The sequence below is a fragment of the Peromyscus californicus genome, unplaced genomic scaffold, assembly GCF_007827085.1.
Source record: "Peromyscus californicus insignis strain IS unplaced genomic scaffold, ASM782708v3 Scaffold_7__1_contigs__length_154581171, whole genome shotgun sequence".
In the NCBI taxonomy this organism is placed as follows: Eukaryota; Metazoa; Chordata; class Mammalia; order Rodentia; family Cricetidae; genus Peromyscus; species Peromyscus californicus.
Window position 1 is genome coordinate 69,870,010 of NW_026294595.1, and position 20,305 is coordinate 69,890,314.

The 20,305-nt window shown below is 43.5% G+C and overlaps 1 protein-coding gene across 2 annotated transcripts in view; it reads right to left on the bottom strand.

The window, feature by feature from the left end:
* Nucleotides 1-11,580: 11,580 nt before the first annotated feature.
* The window catches only part of Hsd17b12 (hydroxysteroid 17-beta dehydrogenase 12), a 135,577-nt gene continuing 126,852 nt past the window's right edge, over nt 11,581-20,305 (bottom strand). For both annotated transcript variants that reach the window (XM_052723843.1, XM_052723842.1), the window contains 2 exons: nt 12,840-12,989; nt 11,581-12,570 (listed from right to left, as the gene is read on the bottom strand). In XM_052723843.1, the coding sequence (XP_052579803.1) occupies nt 12,466-12,570; nt 12,840-12,989 (255 nt within the window). In that variant the 3' untranslated portion in view covers nt 11,581-12,465. The remainder of the gene's footprint in view (nt 12,571-12,839; nt 12,990-20,305) is intronic.

Here is a 20,305-nt window from a genome sequence, read left to right on the forward strand (position 1 = left end):
AGTCTCTGTGTTTACTTGGCTGGGTCTGAGCGGCTGTGGGACTGGCGGGTGACAGAGATTCGTCCTGTGGGCCAGGCAGGAAAACAAGGTCCCCAGTTGGGGGTGCTGTTTGAGAAGGTGTGAATCCTTTGGAAAGTGATGCCTAGCCAGGAGACACAGGCCATGAGGGGAGGGCCTTTGAAGAGTTATTCCCACCTCCAAACATGCTCCCACCAATATGGGAGTGTTTTAGTGGTCATGCCTTACCTGCCATGCTGGATTGAAACCCTGTGAACCAGAAAACTGTGAGTCAGAAAATCTCTTCTTCCTCAAGTCATTTGTTAGGCATTTGGTCTCAGAGTGAGAAAACTAGCTAATATAGGGCTCTCCTCCCTGGTTCCTGGGCGCTCCTCTGTCCTTGGTTGAATAGTGTTCCTTCAAATTCACATTCACTCAAACTGTGTGACCTTATCTCAGAACACGATCTTTACAGAAGTGAGGGATTTAATATGAGGGCCTATGGGATCGGAGTGGGTCTTCCTCCACCGACTGATGTTCCTTTAAGAGGAGACAGAAGAACAGAGACAAAAGAGAGAAAGCCATGTATCTTAGGGTTGCCAACGCTGTGAGAAAACACGATGACCAAAAACAACCTGGAGAAGAAAGTGTTTATTTTGACTACATTTCCACACCACAGTCCGTCATCAAGGAAATCAGGGCAGGAACTCAAGGCACAAACCTGGAGACAGGAGCTGATGCAGAGGCTGTAGTAGAATGCTGCTCACTGGCTTGTTCCGCATGGCTTGCTCAGTCTGCTTCCTTGAACACCCCAGGACCACTTGCCCAGGTATGGTACCACTCACACTGGGCAGGACCATCCCACATCAATCACTAATTAAGACAATATTCCCACGAACTTACCTATGGGCCAGTCTTACGTAAGTGTTTTTGCAACTTGTTCTGCCTGTTTTGACCCCATGTGCCTGAGTCCTCAGAGCTAGCTCTTCTTCCACCCTGCTCATTAAGAATTACTGCTCTTGCAGAGGCCCTTGGGTGGTTCCCAGCACTCACATCAGATGGCTCACAACTGATTGTAACTCTAATTCCAGAGGATCCAGCACCTCTTCAGATCCCTGCACACACACGTGCACATGTAGGCATGCACACATACATATAAATATTTTTAAAAGAAAAGGAGAGGCGAGTGGATCTGTATAAGTTCAAGGCCAGCCTGGTCTACATAGTGAGTTCCAATCAGGGCTACACTGAGAAACCTTGTTTAAAAAAACAAAAAGAAAGAAAAGGACATGAAGTTGGGAAGTAGTAAAGAGTGGAGTTGGAGGGGGGAATGAGGGGTAGATATAATTAACATACATTATATACATGTATGAAATCCTTTTTCAAATAACAAATTTTTTTTTTTTTTTTTTTTTTTTTTTGGTTTTTCGAGACAGGGTTTCTCTGTGTAGCTTTGCGCCCAGGCTGGCCTTGAACTCACAGAGATCCGCCTGCCTCTGCCTCCCGAGTGCTGGGATTAAAGGCGTGCGCCACCACCGCCCGGCTCAAATAACAAATTTTTAAAACTTCAGAAAAATTGCATAATCCAAGCCCCATCACAATTTTAGCCAGTAGTTCTGGGGAGTACCCAGCAATCTGCATTTATGACACCTCATGTCAGTTTGCAAGCACCTGCAGAGTGCTCTGTCCATTCTGCAGCTGCTTGGTTTCTGCAGGAGACCAGTCTTCATTCAATGGTTCTCCCGGCCCCTGGCTGGAAAAACCAATAGATGTTTTAAGGGCTGCTGGCTCTTACATATGGTGCTACATACAAGCTTATTTTCAGAGGCTGATTTTCACACTAGAGTCTTGCCAAACCTCCCTGTTTCAATCACATGTAGCATGCGGAGTGCTGGCTGCTGTACTCCCGAGGAAGTCCAAACCAAGGAAAATAATGGCACACTATGTTCATAGCTACCAGGGATGCTGCTGCATGGAGAGCGCCCCAAGTCCCACCACCTGGGACTCAGCAGTTACGAGCTTGAAGGACTGTAAGAAGGGGTCCTGCTAACTCTGGAACATGCTCACTGTGAGCTTTTCACGTCTCCAACAACTCCAAGCAGCCTTGAGGGACTGAAGGTGCTTCCCCAGACGCCAGTAGGGAATTGGACCTGGCAGTGCTAACATGACTGTAAATGCTGAAAAGACACAGCCCCAAGCTGTAGGGAGCAGTTAACAGTCTCACTGGAAGTGGAACTGCAGAGAGCAGACAAAAATCCAGGGAACAGGGGAGATTCTAAGAGGTAACAGTGTTCACAAAGGCTCGGTGGAGGTTTTATTTATTTTTACTCTACTTATTCATTCATTCATTCATTCATTCATTCATTCATATTACTCTATTTGTGTGTGCACACACATGTGGATGTCAGAGGACAACTTGTGGTCGTCAGTTCCCTCCTTTCACCAAGTGGGTCCCTGGGATCATGCTCAGGTCATCAGGCTTGGCCACAAGCACCTTTATCCACGGAATCATCTCACCAGTCCCAAGAAGGTTCTAGAATGTGTCCCTAAGATGACTCAGAAAAATGATCCCCGGAGACCTCAGGCCGCTGGTCTAACTTTAGCAGGCTTGGGGACTGAACTAGCATTAGTACCGTCAGTCTCTTCATTCCCCACTCCCACCCAACAACTGTACTAAGACTTTCAACTGAAGGCAGATCAAAGTCAGTACTCCTATGCCTGAATATAATTAACACAGCCTTAAATAATCTTTATTTGCAAATTGATCTCTTTCAGTGATTCATTAAAATTCTTTGACTTGAGAATGGTGCAAAAGTAGTTTATTGGTATAAAGAATGAATGATACCTTGGATTCTGAATTTTTATCCTTTTCAGCACTAGTGAATGTCGTATAGGATGTCATGAGGTTGAGCAGGGGGCATGATCCACAGCCATGTGATTCCAAGGGCAAACAACCCACAGCTGATCGTACCCAGGTCAGGAGCAATCAAGATGTCCTTCAGTAGGTGGATGACTAATAAATGGTGGGGCATCCAGAGAGTGCAACATTATTCTGTGATGGAAAGCACAGCCTCGAAAGACACGAAGCTTCAACGCATGTTGACAAAGTGAAGCTGGGTTGAAAGGCCGCACACTGCAGGGTCCTGCCTACTTAACACCCCAGGAAAGGCAAAATTCTAAAGATAGTAAAAGAGTCAGAGCCAAAAGGTTGAGGTAGAGGAGGGGACAGATCCTTAGGTGACCCACAAGGGATGTTCAGGGAATGGAAGCCATCGAGTATGACATGACAGTGGGGAATGTATGCCACATTTAGCTAAATCCATAGAAAGGAGAACCTGATGTTAGTCCTTCACTATAATAACGGAGCATTGCCAGCCGTCAGCCACAGTATATCATACTCAAATACGATGCTAGAACAGGTAGGAGGGAGGGGCTTTATGGGACCTCTTCTTTCTGCTCATTTTCTTTTAAGACTAAAACAGATCTAAGATACAGCCTAGTCATTTGTGGGAATGGGAACCTGCTCTATGTTGGGTAAGTGTCCCCCAAAAGCTTAAAGGCTCTGGAACTCTTGAGAGCTGGGGGAGCATCCAGGAGGTGGGCCTGGTTGTAAGTTTTCAGTAACATGGGGATGAGACCTTGGTGGAGGGCACATGGGCCACCCTGGCACCTACTCTTTCTCTTCCTGCTCCCTGACTTCCTAAGGTAAGCCAATTCCTCTCCACCCCCCACCCCCACATGATAGCTGCTCATTCCAAAAGCAATGGAGCCAACATCACAGACTGAAACCTCTAGAGCTGTGAACCAGGGGCTGGAGAGGAGTTCAGTGGGTAGACTGCTTGGCTAGCATGCTCGAAGCCCTGGCTTCAATTCCCAGAACCATCTGAAAGAGAAAATCTGGCATGGTGGTACACATCTGGAATTCTACCAGTGGGCGGCAGAGGCAGGAGGATTTTAAGTTCAAAGCTAGTCAGAAATTCAAGGTCATCCTAACCTACACAGCAAGTTCTAGAGAAACCTGAGCAACATGATACCTGCCCTACACCCAAAAAAGAAAAGCAATACATAAATAAATTGTAGACTTGGGAATACAGCTCAGGTGATGGAGTATTTGCCTAGTATGTACCAAAGCCTGGGTTCTATCCCCAGCACCACATAAATAGGGTGTGGTGCTTTATACCTGTAATCCTAATACTTGGGAGGTCAAGAGAGGATCAGAACTTTAAAAATTAAAATAAAAAGTTTTGGAGGCTGGAGAGATGGCTTCATAGTTAAGAGTCCTTGGCTGCTCATGCAGAAGACCAGGTTCCATGTTCCACAAACACATGGCTCCCATTCCAAATGATTGGATGCCCTCCTCTGGTCTCCTCAGGCACTAATGTACAGTTCTACATGCAGGCAAAATATTCATACACATAAAATAAATATTATTAAAAATTAAAATTGTGAATGAAAATAAACTTTTCCTCTTTTTAAGTTAATTGCTTCATGTACTTAAAAAGAGTTTTACAATGACAGAGAGTAGCTAGCAAAACATCTAAACTGTAAGAAAATGGGGAGGGAGAGAGAGAAAAGAGAGGAAGAACTCAGGAAGCTTCCAGCGGAGTAGCAGGACATCTGCAGTAAAGCTAGGTGAAAAGAACTGAGGGAGAGGCTGAAGACCCTGTGAATGAATGCCAGAGGAAAGCTGTATCTGTTCCCATTTGGCCTCTGTAGATGTCTAGTTTCCACAATGCTGTTTTTATTCTATCTCATTGCTTGTATCAGATGAAATCCCCACCAATTAAAACACAAAACAAATAATTAGTCCAGACCCAAATTCCTGCAAAACGAATTGGTTAACACTCTGAGTATTTTACTGCAAGGCTAGATTCACAAGAAACCAGTCAGATCTCTAAGGGCCAGAAAACTCACTAAACCAAAAGGGGAAAAACATATTACAGCTGAAATCAGTAAGCAGTGAGAACAGGAACCCAGCAGTTTCCCCTGAGAATAACGCTAAAACCCAATGTGGGGACAGAAGACTAATTACAGAAATCTCTAGAAAGCATAAGAGTTGAGCTGAGACAGACGCCTTACACAGGATGGAGTGGTGCCAGGTTGTCAGAGGCCCCAGGCTCAGGAAAGGAGAAAGGAAGCTTAGATCTGCAAAGGAACATCCCGCAGAGCTCCCCTAGAACACAGTAAGCCAAACAGGACTTTGGAACAGAAACACAAAGTGACAGCACTTGGAAGATTATGGCTTTTCCACTAAGGGTGTCTGTTGCTCTTGTCCAGGACCCCAGTTCCATTCCCAGCACTCACACCAAGGGGCTCACAGTTACGTATAACTCTTCCTCTGGCCCCTGAGAGCACGCCCGCACATGTGGTGTGTGTACACGTGCATGCATGCATGCATGCGCTCCCCTCCTTCCCTACCCCCACAAGAAAGGCCAAACAACAGGACCGTCAAGACAGCTCAGCAGGTAAACACACTTGCTCAGCAGATCTGGTGACCAGCGTTCAACCTCAAAATTGTCCTCTGACCGCCACACACGCCGGAGCATGCACACCCCTACATATTTAAAAATGTTTTAAAAGCACACACACACACACACACACACACACACACACACACACACACACACACACACACACAACAAAACAAAGAAAATAAACCATGAGAACTACAAATGCTGTATTTAGATTCTGAAGAATTAAAGCTATTGGACCTGGCAGGGTGGTGCATGTCTGTAACTTTGGAGGTGGAAACAGGACTGCTGTGAGTTTCAAACTAGTCTGGGCTACATAAACATGGTCCAGGCCAGCCCATGCTACATAAAAAGGTCCTGCTTCAAAAAGCCAAAAGCCAAAAATAAGAACAGAAATTCAAGCCATTAGAATTAGACACTGATGATAAGAATGCTAACGTATTAAGTTACATAAGCAATGCACACTGAATTTGTTTAATAATAAACTGTATTTGTTTATTCATTAGTATTTTGTGTGGTGCTGGGGATGGAACCCAGGGCTCCACCAACGCTAAGCAGATGCTCTACCATTGAATTATATACTGACAGCCTCCCCTCAATCCCCGAACACTGAATTTTAAAAAACTTAAAATTTCAATTAAAAAAAAACTTTTTTCATACAATGTATTTTGGTGATATTATATTCTCTACCCATCCAACTTTGTGTTCTCTCTCTCTCCTCTCTCTCTCTCTCTCTCTGTCTCTTTCTCTCTCAAAAAACAAACAAGAAAATTCAAAGCAAACTAAAAAAAAGGAAAAAATAAAATCAACGATAAATACCAAAACAAAACAAAAAGCACTCATGGGCATGGGAACGAACACACACACACACACACACACACACACACACACACACACACACACACACACACTCGAATCTAGTTTGCAAACACTGAATTTTAAAATGAGCAATCCATACAAAAGGGTTGGCCTACGAAGTTAAGTAAATGTGGAAGAGAATGAAACAGTTTAGAAAACCAGTGACCATAACTGGACTGAAAGGCTATGACCATTAGCTCCAGCAGCAGTAAGACTCATGAGGGGACTGAGAACGTGTGAACCAACGGCAGGATGAAGACCTGGCACTGAGATGGAGACAAGGAGATGATGTCTGATCACCTTTCAGAAATGAAGACTAGACAAGAATCTGGAGACGTCCTCAAACCAAGTCAATTCATAAAAAGTAGCACTCCGATCCACCTGCAGAAAACCTGGGAACAGCAAGTCAGAAGGTGTCACCTCCTACTTGACGCCATCTGATACTGACTGCTGGACTCACAGCGAAGCTGGGAGAATCCCAGTCTTTAAGATACCATTAACTGTAAATCATAGTACTATTTGAAATAATACCAATAAAGAAAAAGTGATAATTAATAAAAGGTCTGGGGTGACAAGGGAAAGGTGTGTAAGGATGGCAAATGAGTGACTATTTTTATTCACCTGTGAGGTGAGTATACGTGTGTCTTGGCATCAGCCTCAGGGATATTGTCCATCTCTTTTGAGACAGAGTTTCTCACTGGCCTGGAGTGCACCAAGTAGACGGGGGTGGGGGGGTGGGATGGGGTGGGGGGCCCCCCTGGGACTGACCAGAGAGCCCAGAAATCCTCATATCTCTTTCTCCCCAGAATGGGAGTGCCATGTGGCACTTCTACAGTTTCTAGAGGGAGGAACTCAGGACCTTGGCTTGCAAGGCAAGCACCTTAGACTAAACCATCCTCCCCAGGCCTGTCATTTTACATAAATATGTGCAAATAAGAATCATGAAAATATCAACACATGGGATTTTAAAAACAGATTCAAATTTTGGTTTACAATCATATGTAATCAGGAAAGGGCCTCTCTGAGTTCTCATGCTCTTAAGTCCTTATGATGACGTACAGGGACCAGAGAACTTTCAGTTGGATAGGGCTCAAAAAAAAAAAAAATCAGTAAAGTTCAGGAGCAAACATCAGAAGATACTACACACAACTTCTAAACCAGCAGAGATGTGGAACCTAAAAGCAGACTACACAGCTGCAATGAGGTAGGTCAGCATAAAGACGACTCGGCATGGAAGGGTGCTTGCTGCCAAGCTTGAGGATCTGAGTTCAAGTCCAATAAAACACATGGCAGAAGACACTTGACTTCCACAAGTTGTCCTCTGACCTCCATGCAAGCACTGTGGCTTAAACTTCCCGTTCCTCTGGCTCTTACCATCTTTCCACCTCCTCTGATGCCAGAGCCTTAGGTGCAGGACTCGCATTATAGATTTGTCAGTTTTGTCTGGGCTCCACAACTCTATTTGGGTTGGTTGTGGTTTTCTGTAATGGTCTCCATTTGTTGTAAAGAGAAGTTTCCTTAATGAGGGGTGAGAACTATACTTGTCTGTGGGTAGAAGAACAAATATTTAGCATGCAGTTAGGGATGATGCCAGTTTAGTAAAGTAGCATTTGTAGGTTCTTTTCCAAGATCCAGAGCTTCAACTAGCCCCAGGTTTCCAGTACCAAACATAATCTCCCTCTGGTTGAGAGGGCCTTAATTCCAACAGAGAGCCATTGGTCCCTTTGGAAGCTGGCATGACATCTTGAGTGACCATGAAAGCTAGTCCTCAGGGAGGAGGCTTTTAGGTCAGACCAGCTTGGGTCCTCTGGGTCCTGTGTCTAAGGTATACGTGTTTTCAGCAGTAGGGACTTATCCTTCACCTCCAGGGATCAAGTAAGGGCAATGTCAATAGCCTATGATGTTTTAGGAATGTCACAGACAACCCTGACCAAGAACTCAAAAGAGGGATTCTTATGCTTGGTGTTGGCATTTTTATAGCTTTTTTTTTTTTTTTTTTTTTTTTTCGAGACAGGGTTTCTCTGTGTAGCTTTGCGCCTCTCCTGGAACTCACTTGGTAGCCCAGGCTGGCCTCGAACTCACAGAGATCCGCCTGGCTCTGCCTCCCGAGTGCTGGGATTAAAGGCGTACGCCACCACCGCCCGGCCTGGTGTTGGCATTTTTGTTGGCTCTGGGAAGAACGCTGTCAGTCCAGATGAGTAAATTCCATTTAATCTATATATGGGAAGTATACAGACTTACATGTATTATAGGTATTTTTAGGTATAGTTAATAGTATGATTTCTTGTAAATATTTCAGACATCCTTATTGCTATTTGTTTACTTACCCCTCCCTAATTAAAGCCCCCATATAATGTATTTTGATCATATCCCCCCTTACCCTCTATACCTTTCCAGCTGCACTGAACCCCTTCTTTCCAAGTCCCCTCCATGGCCTTGTTGAGCCCCCTGTCATCTGTTATCACCCATGTCTCTTACTGCATATCTGCTGTGATGGTACTTAGGAGCCATTCAAATAATCTCCCTCAGCATCCCCGTCTCCATCTCTCTCTCTCTCTCTCTCTCTCTCTCTCTCTCTCTCTCTCTCTCTCTCTCTCTCTCGATTCCTTTTTCATTTGTTTTGCTTTTCAAGAGTTTCTCTGTGTAGTTCTGGCTGTCCTGGAATTAGCTCTGTAGACTAGGCTGGCCTCGAACTCACAGAGATCTGCCTGCCTCTGCCTCCCAAGTGCTGAGATTAAAGGCATGTGCATCCTGGCCCCTTGTTGCCTGGTTTCAAGATTCTAACTACATCTATCTGCAAAGACCCCTTTCCGTGTAAAGTGACTAATTGTTCAGATGGTGTCTGAGGTGTTATTCAGCACACTACAGCAGTGACATACTCTCTATACCATGCTGGGTTCTTAGTACTTCAAAGGTATTGCTTGATGTTTCTAAGACAGGAGAGAGGTGCTGTTTCCATTCCCAGGGGGCAGGGCTGAGGTAAAGGCATCAACAGCCCTCCTGAGCGCATCAGTTTGCAGCTCTGGGCTGTTAACAGAAGCTATTTAGCTTTCTATTTTGAAATTCCAGATTTACATGAAATTCACAACCACAACAAGCACTTTACAAATTCTTTCATCTAGATTCTCCACATATTAACGCCGAGCTTTGCACTATCACTCCCTTTGCATGTGTTTTAGTAGGTTTTTTTGGAGACCCAGTTGCACATATCATGTTTCATTCTCTCTGAAAAATATAACAGCACACTTAAAAAGTGGGTGGTGGTGTTTCTATCAAGTTACCAAAGTATAATTATCCAAACTCAGGAAGCTAATTTACTGACCTTTACTTAAATTTTACCAGGGGTCTGGTGTTAGAACTGGATCCAACACAGGACTATTCTATGCTGCACTCAGTTGTCACATCTCTTTAAGTCTCATTTGAAATGTGTTCTGATGAGTATAGGCTCATGAGAGATATGATGATCTCTGAATATAGTCCAGGCTGGCCTTGAAATTGAGAGACTCTTGCTTCAGCATCCCATGAGCAGGGGTTATAGGTGTACAAAACCATGCCCAGCTAGGCTCAGAATTTTGTAGAATATTCCTTGACTTACAGTTTTTCTTGCTACTTCTGGACTAGCTCCAGATTATACATTGTGGTTGGGATGTTGTGTAGGGCTAAATGTCTTTGTGCACAACAGGATACACAAATAGGAAATTGTCTTAATGGGGACTGGAGAGATGGCTCAGCAGTTAAGAGCAATGGCTGTTCTCCCAGAGGACCTAGGTCCAATACCCTGCACTCACATGGCAGCTCACAACTGTTTATAACTCCAGTTCCATAGGATCTGACACCTTCTTCCAGCCTCACACACACAGTACACTGACATACATGCAGGCAAAACATCCAGACACAGAAAATAATAGTCAAAAATTATCTTAAAAATGTCAATATTAGAGAGTGTTCTCCCTCTTTTGAGAGACCTTGAAAAATAAAAATGAAGTTGGGAGTGGGGTGTGTTGGGAGAATACCGGGAAACTTGGAAAGCAGCAATCAGGGGCAGGTTGGATATTTCATTGACTGTGTGAAATTCTCAAAAAAAAAAAAAAAAAAAAAAAAAAAAAAAAAAAAAGCAATCTTGCTACATAGCCCAGGCTGGCATCAAACAGCTGATGCTAGGGATTCTGTTCAGTGGTAAAATATTTGCCTAGAACGCATGAGGTCCTAAGTTTAATCTCCAGTACCATCAAGAGCAAAACTATAAAAAATTAACATAAAAGAAAACCAGGTGTGGTAGTTCACACCCATAATCCCAGCACTCGTGAGGCAGAGGCAGGAGGATTCGAAGACCAAGGCCATCCTCAGCTACCAAGTGAGTTTGAGGCCAGCCTGGGATACACGAGCCCCGGCACATGTGAGAATACAGAGAATATGAAGTTGTCAGTGGAAAGCTGAACACTGTGACTATAAAATATGCTTCGCTGATTGAATGGCTTCGAGTATACAGTTTCAGTAAAACTTTTCAAAGCCCTTACTTCAAATTTACATTTCCTGTCAATACTTTCATCCTTGAGTGTTAATAAAGACAGGACAACGCCTGATACACTGAAGCAGCTAAAGCCAGAACAGGAGAGTTTTGAAGCTGCTGAGGGATTTCCCAGCTGGGACTACAGCTACCATCTAACGGGTTCTAGGAAACAGAGTTTGCAGCTGCAGCTTATCATGCTTGGAGACCAGTCCTCTCGGCCTACAGGTGCAAATCTGCCACCTCTCAACCCAAACCACCAGACCAAAGTGGAAGCCCACAGAAAACAGCACCCAGGCTACCAGTTCTATAGCAAAATGATGGGGAACAGGATGAAGATGTGCTTTTCATTAAGCTAAATGCCCAATTTAAATGATTATCCTATATTCTGAGATTTTGTGTTCCTAATTGGTGACTACTAGAATATCTTACATAATGATTTTAAGAGCAGATAGCATTTTGTGTGTGTATGTTGGTGGGGTGGGTTGTTTTCCTGGCTGGTCAAACTAAAAGTTCGAAATATTTAAACACTTCAATAATTTTTTTAAAAATAGATTTGCTGGTCTTTTAAACTATAACTGCAGCCGATGCACACACTGACAGTTCTTGCATATTTCACAGTACTGAATCCTTCCTGGTGACATCCTTGTGTATACTTTGACACTTAATAGTCAGCCTTAGCTTACTTTAAGGCAATGTAACTGGGGCTTTAGCTTCCATCATCAAAAATATACTTTCATTCAACACCATGGTTACATCACTTTTTATTAAAAGCATATATATGAATTCTAATAGGATACCAACTTAGAACGATGCTATTTCTATGACCCATCACTACCACAGAAGGAGTATGTCAGGGTGCAATGCAGACATAAAGAAAGCTGGGTGTCTACACGGGTTGTTTTCCTGGATCCCAGTGGTACCACATGATGTTGTTGGTCTTGACGGACATTTTGGTTCACTTGCCTTTACATTTCAATCATACTATACAGTGTTCAGTACTTACATACATTTGAACAGAAAAGACATAGTATGTGTTACAAGGATAACATTTGTGGAGCCATGTGTCAGAAAGAACTCTGTATTTTGATTCTCTTTATGTTATTAGCTACTTTTGAGAAGAATGGTTCCATATAAATACATAAGCTGGAACATACATTTAGAAAATCTTAATCTATGTAAACTGCATTGTGTCCACCCATAACAGATCAACTAAGCCCTGTTCCTTCTAATGTTAAACAAAAAAAAAAAAAAGCAGCTAGACATTACATTTTATAGCATTACACTTTATAGCAGGTTCCAGACAATATATAAGGCGGCCACTGGCATTCTGGGATTTGTTCCTTTCTGTCAAAGTAGTCTCAGACTTTTGGCAAGAGCATTTACATTCAAATTACTTTAAATTACTCCTGGTAGTATCCAGAATATATGTTAAAAGCCTCTGAAAGGAGTTTTTTTTTCCTACAGTTATGCCAACATTTGGCCGTGTTAGTAATTACTGAGACAACAGTGGAGATTCTGGGGACAGGCTGGTGCCCTGGGTGAACGCGTACAGGTCCAGGCATCAGGTACCCTGGGTGAACGCGTACAGGTCCAGGCATCTGGCCAAGCGCCTCACTGACTCATCCACACTTAGCTCTTCTTAGTTTTCTTCAGATAGCGAGTCCGCAAGGATTTGTTTAAACCCATGGTTATTTTAAAATAAATCCAACGAGGCAAGATTGAGCTTATTGAACCCTAGGGAAAGAAATTGGGGAGATACATAAGCACAGCCCACAACTGAGCTAAACTGAAGTGAAGCCTATCAGCCATCTTCCATTTCTCAACACTATTACAGAGATTTTATGGTACCTAAGTATACAGTTTGAAATAAAATACAAATGTCTTTTTTAGGATTAATGATATGTACCACCTTGTCTGGCAAAGTATACATTTTGATCCTATGAGATAATAGAGAAAGAAATGCCCAAACTGGAAAAGACAGTAAGATTTAGAACTATACATACCATGAGAGCGTGGATCACATATCCAGTGGTTCGGGACTGCAAACCTACAGTTCTAATTGCAGACTTCACAAACGTCTCTGCAGCGGGCTTATCCAAAGTTGGCTTCCGTATTTTTGCCAGTTTTGTAGCTACAAAGTATGGCAGGACACTCTAGAAAGGATCCAAACACACACACACACACACACACACACACACACACACACACACACACACACACACAGAGAGAGAGAGAAAAAGACAAAACAAAAATGCCATCAATTAGGAAGGCTACCAACTCCAAACTGAGCATGATGCCTGACTCTTTGTCCAGTCGTCGAAGCATCCTCATGAAATCTAGAGTCTGTATCTTTAGAGAGAGGGACAGCCACGCTGCTATCTAAAGCTGACTTCACAACATATAACAGCAAAGCCATGAACTGTACTACAATGACCTTTGGGTAAAACAGAATTGGAGGCTGGGAAATATGGAAAATAAGCAGAAGCAACCATTTCTGAACCTTTCAAAGGAAAGCAGTGGGCAGCCATCTGGGGAGCTGAGGCTCAGGCTGTCCTTCCTGTCCTGGTCAAGCAGGAGATTCCGGTGTCCAATGGGGAGCAGTGCTTTGCCCCAGCACCCCTGGTGAATTAAGTGTGTTCTTTTCAGCTTCAGTCCTTCTCAAAGCCACATTTCACTCCCCAGCCTTAGCTCACCACTCTCTTCCCTCACGTCCTCACCTCCTGCTCCTCAAGTTTCACAAGCTGCTACTGTTAAGACAGGACCACATCTTCTGTTTTGGGAAGAGCTGGTATAACAAGAAGACAATAGCCTGGGTGACAGAAGTCACGTGGCAGGGCAGGTGTAGGGTTGGGAATGCAGACCTGAGCTTTTTCAGGCACTTCACAAATGCTAGGCTCTCCACTGCACATGTACCCAGTGTTTGGGGCGTGACAGAACACAAGGAACCTCCATCATAATGAGTCTTGGAGACATGAAGAGAGATGTTCCTTTTGTGATGCAAAAAGACCTCAGATTTACAGTAGCTCACCAAACACTTGTTCTCCTCACAAGTGTAGAAGAAAGGATGAGGTCCGTTGGTATTGCTATTTAAGAAAAGGATCAGTTCAATATGTGGCTGAAGTGAAAATGTACACATTACAAATAAAGCTGAGGTCTCTCCACACTTTGGATTTCTTTTCTGCTGAAAGTGGAAGGAACAGCCCCACATCTCTTTAGGGGTTTGCATATTCATGCATTTTTTGTAATTTTGTATCCTTCTCACTCCCAAGTCTAAGTCCAAGAAGAGCTCATGGTCCTTAAAATGTGAACTAAACTTCAACCCATGTATTGAGACACCTACCTGGTCTGACTCGCCATCTCTCTCACCCTTGAAGACAGACCCTGCAGTAAGGAACTGTCACTGGAGCACACCAACGGGGGATGACTTTGATTATGAAATGACTTCTGAGGATTTATTTATTGGGATTCTTGATACACCTTTATCTCTTTTTTTTTAATGAGCAAAATGTTTTGTCCATTTTGTGCCATCAGTATGAAGACAGTCCCGGGAAGGGTCATGTTGACAGGCTGTGAATGGCGGGGTCCAATTGTTAAGCTAGCCGAGCAGGGCAGACCCATGTGTAAACAAACTCTGACAGCAGGCAACAACAGGCATGTGCACAGCTTTCCTCACCTTTTGGCCTCAGGCTGCTTCCTTTCCAGAGGACAGTCTACAAGGGGTGCTGGGAAGTCTTGCGATCCAGAGATAAGGCCAGCCTGTAACTATGTCCTTCACTTGTGCATAATGCTCTGCGCCTTTCTTTCCTCCATTTTTCTCTCTCAGAAGATGTAAGTGGCATAAATTGGATTATTTTGATATTGCAGGAGAATTCAGTTGCACTGCCTGACTGAACCACATGGTGGCACCACAAGATAACGCATGGCTTTAGGGTTCAGCTAGCCTGTGGTGGGATTCTGCAGGAGCCTCCAGCTATGGGGGGCGGGGGGAGGGGCAGGCACAGGAAAAGACGTGTACTTGGGAATTCCTGGTCAAGTTACATTTTCCCAACTAAGAATGGAAATTCTACACTGGAAGGCTTGGGTACTTCCACCCTGTAAGTCAAGGTGGCTAACAGTGGCCTACTGAAGTATGAAGGGTTCAGAGATAAAATCGCTTTGGGGCTAAGCCCTAAAGGAAATAGAGGACTCAGCCCAGTAAAGAAATAAAGGAACAACAGGAGCAGAGAAGAGTCATGAAGAGCAAAGCATCCTCAGGGGACCGAAAGGAGTTTGCTACAGCCTAAAAGAAAAAAATCCAAGCGCTGGGCAAGCTCTCGAACCCGACCAAGAAGACAAGTTGTCTCCACCTCCATTCTCAGTGCTGAAAGCAGCACTCGGTACACAGCCAGGCAGTGACAGTCTACTGAAGGCAGTATGGAATTGTACTTCAAATGCACTGAACATATGCACATATTCACTGAACAACACTGAGGCCCTTTCCATTCAGCCAGCATTTTAAATATTCTGAAGCTTAAGAAAGATCTTCTGTCTCAACAAAGGCAAGTCTACTGATCTAGCTGCGAAGGATATTAAAAGGAATATGTAAAAGTATAAAAATGGAAAGTATAGAAATGTTTATATCAAAAAGCTATGAAGGTAAATAAATGCCCAAGAAACAATAATTCATCCATCCTCTGCCTATGCAGGAAAGCATTATGGGAAACAAAATCAGAAATACACCTATATTGTAACAGGAAGTTTTTCAACAGAGTAACACTGAAAAGTCACTTAAGCTCAACAAATCACCATTACAAATTTTGCCCCCTCAAAAACAGCCTGACCCTGATAGCCACAGCTGTGGGCAAGTACCCTAGTTTCCAAATTTAGAATCTCAAACTGGAAATAATTAGTTAGGCCATAAGGCAGAGCTGATGATGCTGTGTCTCTGCTCAGCTTATTAAAATAAAAAGTCCCTGGAGACCACAATTTGGTATATTATTCTCCCCTTAATCCCTGGAGTAGATTGCTTAGACTATGGTCTTCATAGAGCATGTGCTCTGGACACCATGGGTAGTGGGAAAAAGGAAGCCGGAAGCCACATGGCAGATGTTCAAGAATCTAACACTAAGTCTTGGAACTTCACATGGCAGAGTCAACTGTGAACTAAGACTTCTCAAACCTAAAAACGATCAGAACTTTCTGTGATAATGCTTTGAGGAAATGTGAAGCAAGGAGTAGCAGACTCTGCTCTTTTGAACAGGATTCTACATGTGGCATCGACTCTGTGTTAATGTGCCTTCTCTAGATCCATGTGGTCCCTCCCTCCCTGCTTCCTCACCTTTCTTCTGGTCCAGGAGAGGAAGAGCATAGCTAAGCCAGCTCCAGGACAATTTCAGCATCAGGCTGACAGCAGTCAGCACACAGTCTTCTGTTGTTTTCTTTCTTTTCCAAGTCGTACGTGATGTGTGTACGTGTCAGAAGGATGTGCTTTCAGATCTCTTTCTTTGATCACGCTCCACCTTTTTTCTTGGGGACAGGGTCTCTTGTTGAGCCTGAAGCTGGCCATTGGCTTCAGGAACCTGCCTGCATTCCTTCTTTCCCCAGAGCACAAGCCATCATGTCCAGCTTTACTTCACTCTTACTGCTGAGCTATCTCTCTAGCCTGTATACATTCTAAAAGCAGAGGCTGGGGTTCCTGTGAGTTCAGGGAAACTTCACTTCTTTTTTAAATCTGTGTCTTCACTTATCGAAACCTCACGATTTGAAGTCCCCCAGAACACCCGAATGACTAAACACGTATTTATAGTTTAGCTGTCTGCCTTTCTCTACTTGCAGACTATGAGTTTTCCATAAAAGCCCTCTTGACTAACTCAGTGGTTACAAAGAACTTAGACAATCCTGAAAATGTGAGGTAAAGGAATCTTTCTGATGATAGATACGTCTGCAACAAGTATAAATTCTAGCATTTCTTAGGTACACTCTGGGTGACTACTGATCCTACAAAGAACCTGCCTTCAAACATGTGGAATATGTATGTTAATTGTACAAAAAACAGAGCCCCCAATTTTACAGAGGGCTGTGGGCAAAAAGCATTGATGGTGGAGGTCATATCTGCAGTTAGGTTATCAAGAAAGGCCTCTCAGATAGGATCATATTTGAGTGATGTTCTGATGCTCCAAGGGCAGAGGATAGCCTGGGTGATATGACTGCAGGGCCTTTAAACGGAGGTGAGCAGCCAAGGGTGCTATGCTGTGGGCCCCAAAACTGAGCATTTTACTCTAAACGACATGAGCAGCTTTGGTGGAATTTTAAGCAGGGAAGTAATATGATTGGATTTTGCTTCACCAACTCTGGCTACAGAGAGCAGACAACAGGGACTATCAGCAAGGACAGAGGTAGAAGGGGTATTTTAGTTAGTGTTGCTATTGCTGTGATAAAACACCATGACTACAAGCAACCTGGCGAAGAAAGGGCTTATTTCAGCCTAGTTATAGTCAGTCCATCATCCAGGGAAGTCAGGATAGGAACTCAAGCAGGGTAGGAACTTGGAGGAAGCAGAAGCCATGGGGGAACACTGCTTACTGGCTCGCTTCTCATATCTTGCTCAGCCTGCTTTCTTATAGCACCAAAGACCATCAGCCCAGAGATAGCACTGCCCACTGTGAGGTGTCCCCCTCTTTACCCCCCATCAATCATCAATCAAAAAAAATGCCCTACAGGCCAATGGGGGGGACATTCTCTCAAGTGAGGTTTCCTCTTCCCAAATGACTCTAGCTTATGTCAAGTTGACTATCCAGCACAGGAGGCCAGATAGGGAGACAGTCCAGGGTAAGACACAATGGTACCTGAGATTAAAATAGTGGCAATGATGTTACGAGAAGTAGCCAGACTGGACACATCTCCAGAACAGACTTGGTTTGGTACTCAGTGATCTGATGGACTGTACTTCGGAGAAAGAAAGAGGCAGTAGGAAAATAGGGGAAGTCCATCAGCCCTGGTTGAAATCAGACCAACCTGAACTAAATCTGGTTTGCTATATACATACAACCTACACTACTGATCCAAACCTTTAATCCCTGTGCAAGTGGGAACAACTGCAACTCTTTACTATGTTAGGAAGAGTATCAGATAAACAGGCTCAGTGTGAGAGTTGAGCCTTAGCATGCACTAGCAATTCTTTTCTAAGTTTTCTAATGCTTGTGTGATCACAAGCAATGAGAAAAGAACCCATCTCCATCTCTATACCCTGTGAGAGGTAGAGAAACATCCATTTCCAGAGAAAATCAGCTGGTGGAGGAAGGACCTTCATTCTCTGGACACACAGTACTCCATCTAGACTTTAGTTATGTAGATCTTCTGGCACAGGATTATAGCAAAAGGGTCAAGAAAAAAACTACATCACTGGCACCAACTGAGATTCACCTGGTTGGAGTCCATTTTCTCAAAGTTGGTACAGCTGTATTTCCAGTAAGAATCCTACATCATTTTGTATTTCTATTTGGACTCCATGTGCACTAAAAGGCACTCCATTACCTCTTCTACTGTTGGTAGTAATTAACAAGAAAAATGGATAGGGATTTCTGTTTTCAATTTTGGTAGCCATTTCTCAACATTTAGATTTCTTTGAAGCCCAACAGATTTATGATTACTACAAGCAACACCATTTTAACAAAACCGTAATTTTTTTTAATCTTAATTTGTCCTATTTGCCTTCTAAACCTCACAGAAGCCGAATCCTATCTGATTAAAAACACATTTTAAACTGAATTAACGATCAGCTCTCATCACCAAGCACTAGAAGGCAGCAGCTTCATGGAATGGAGGCCACAGGGTTTCTTCACGGTGTTAAGTGTAAATTTAAATGGTGTATTCTTTGGTCTCACTAAGGATGAGAAAATCTACTTCCACTTCAGGGCAGCTGAAACCCACAACTGGGTTCATGCAATCTCATCCTGCTTCCTCACATACAGGGTCAGGCAATGTCAACCCTAGGGGTCAATTTCAGCTGGCAAATGATCTCTTGGTTTATAACACTTTAGGACCATTTTTTCCCAGGTTTAGGGAGAAAAACTGCATGGTGCAGACACCACCAACACTGAGAACCAAGGCCTGCAGACCCACAGCCTTGGGGTTCCATAAGCCTGGATGAGTAACTCCCTACACTTTCTCCACCTGCAGAGATGCACAGCTTCCATGAGTTTCCATAGCACTCTGACGCTAGAGAACCATCATAATCCCTGTTTTCTTGTTCACTGTCTCTCCTGCTACTATATCCCCAACTGCCACACCAAAATTTACACTCTACATACATACTTCCTGACTGAAGAAATGTGAAGCATAATACACATACCTCTTGTTTTGGGCCTACTGATGGGTAATGTGTTGAAATATCTCTGTCTTCTTCCTCTGTGTGCCTTGAGGCAGGAATTTTGAGTCTGACTTACCTTTGTTACCTCACTGACAAACAGCAGACACCCACTGACTTTAGACAAGTCATACAACTGTTCATTTGTATTTTCCAATCTGTGACATGAGGTAGGGTTAATATCAAGCTCAAATGAGGCAATAATGAGTGAGCATGGGGTATATTGTAGGTGCTCCATAAATGCATGCTTCTTCTCTCTCTCCTCTATACTTATTATTACTTCCCAGTTTTTGATGTCTTTATATGTCACCTCTTTCATCCCATTTGCCTTCAGAAGTCAGAAATTAAGGCTCAAGGCAATACAGAAATTTTGCCTAGGTCAGATGACCACTGAGTGGTGACAGCAGAACCATATCTTGGTCTGCTGACTTTGTGCTTGGTGTCTTTTCCTCCCTCTCTCTAAGTACACCAGTAATAAATGGGGTTTGCATAAAGCTAGACTGGACCAAGGGATCACCGAAGTCACCATGCTTTCATTTTGACTATGGCTTTGAAATGACTAAAATCCAAACAGAGTATCTCTTCATAAGGCAAGTTTGGAAGAAAGAGTATAAGATGCTAAATCTAAGGTAAACTGTCTAAGGAAGTAGGATATTTGCATGTTTAAATGAGTCTCTACACTGATGGCTTATTAGTGCAACAGACAGACTCCTATTTTCCCATGTGATATCCTAAGAAGGGCACAGCAGTATGCTCCTCCTGTTGTGGACAGAAAAGTATATCCTGAATCTAGCCACATGTATGTATCAGATAAGCTCCAAATGAGGGATGTTCAAGACAGAAGAGTGGGAAGGAGTGCTGTGCTGTTTCAAAGTGTCAGTGGCATCAAAGAGTGACAGAATCCAGATTGAAGGAAACACAAGAAATAGGAGAACGGAATACCTAATTCTAGACTGAGTGCTTTGCTAGAGACTAAAACATTACCAGAACGATGGCCGGGGGCATAGCTCAGTGGCAGAGCACTTGTCTAGCACTTGCCTAAAGGTTCTACATTCAATCCCCAGCACCAGCAAAACAAAAGGAAACTGTCAAGAGGATTAGAGAGCTGGGTGTGATGATGCATGC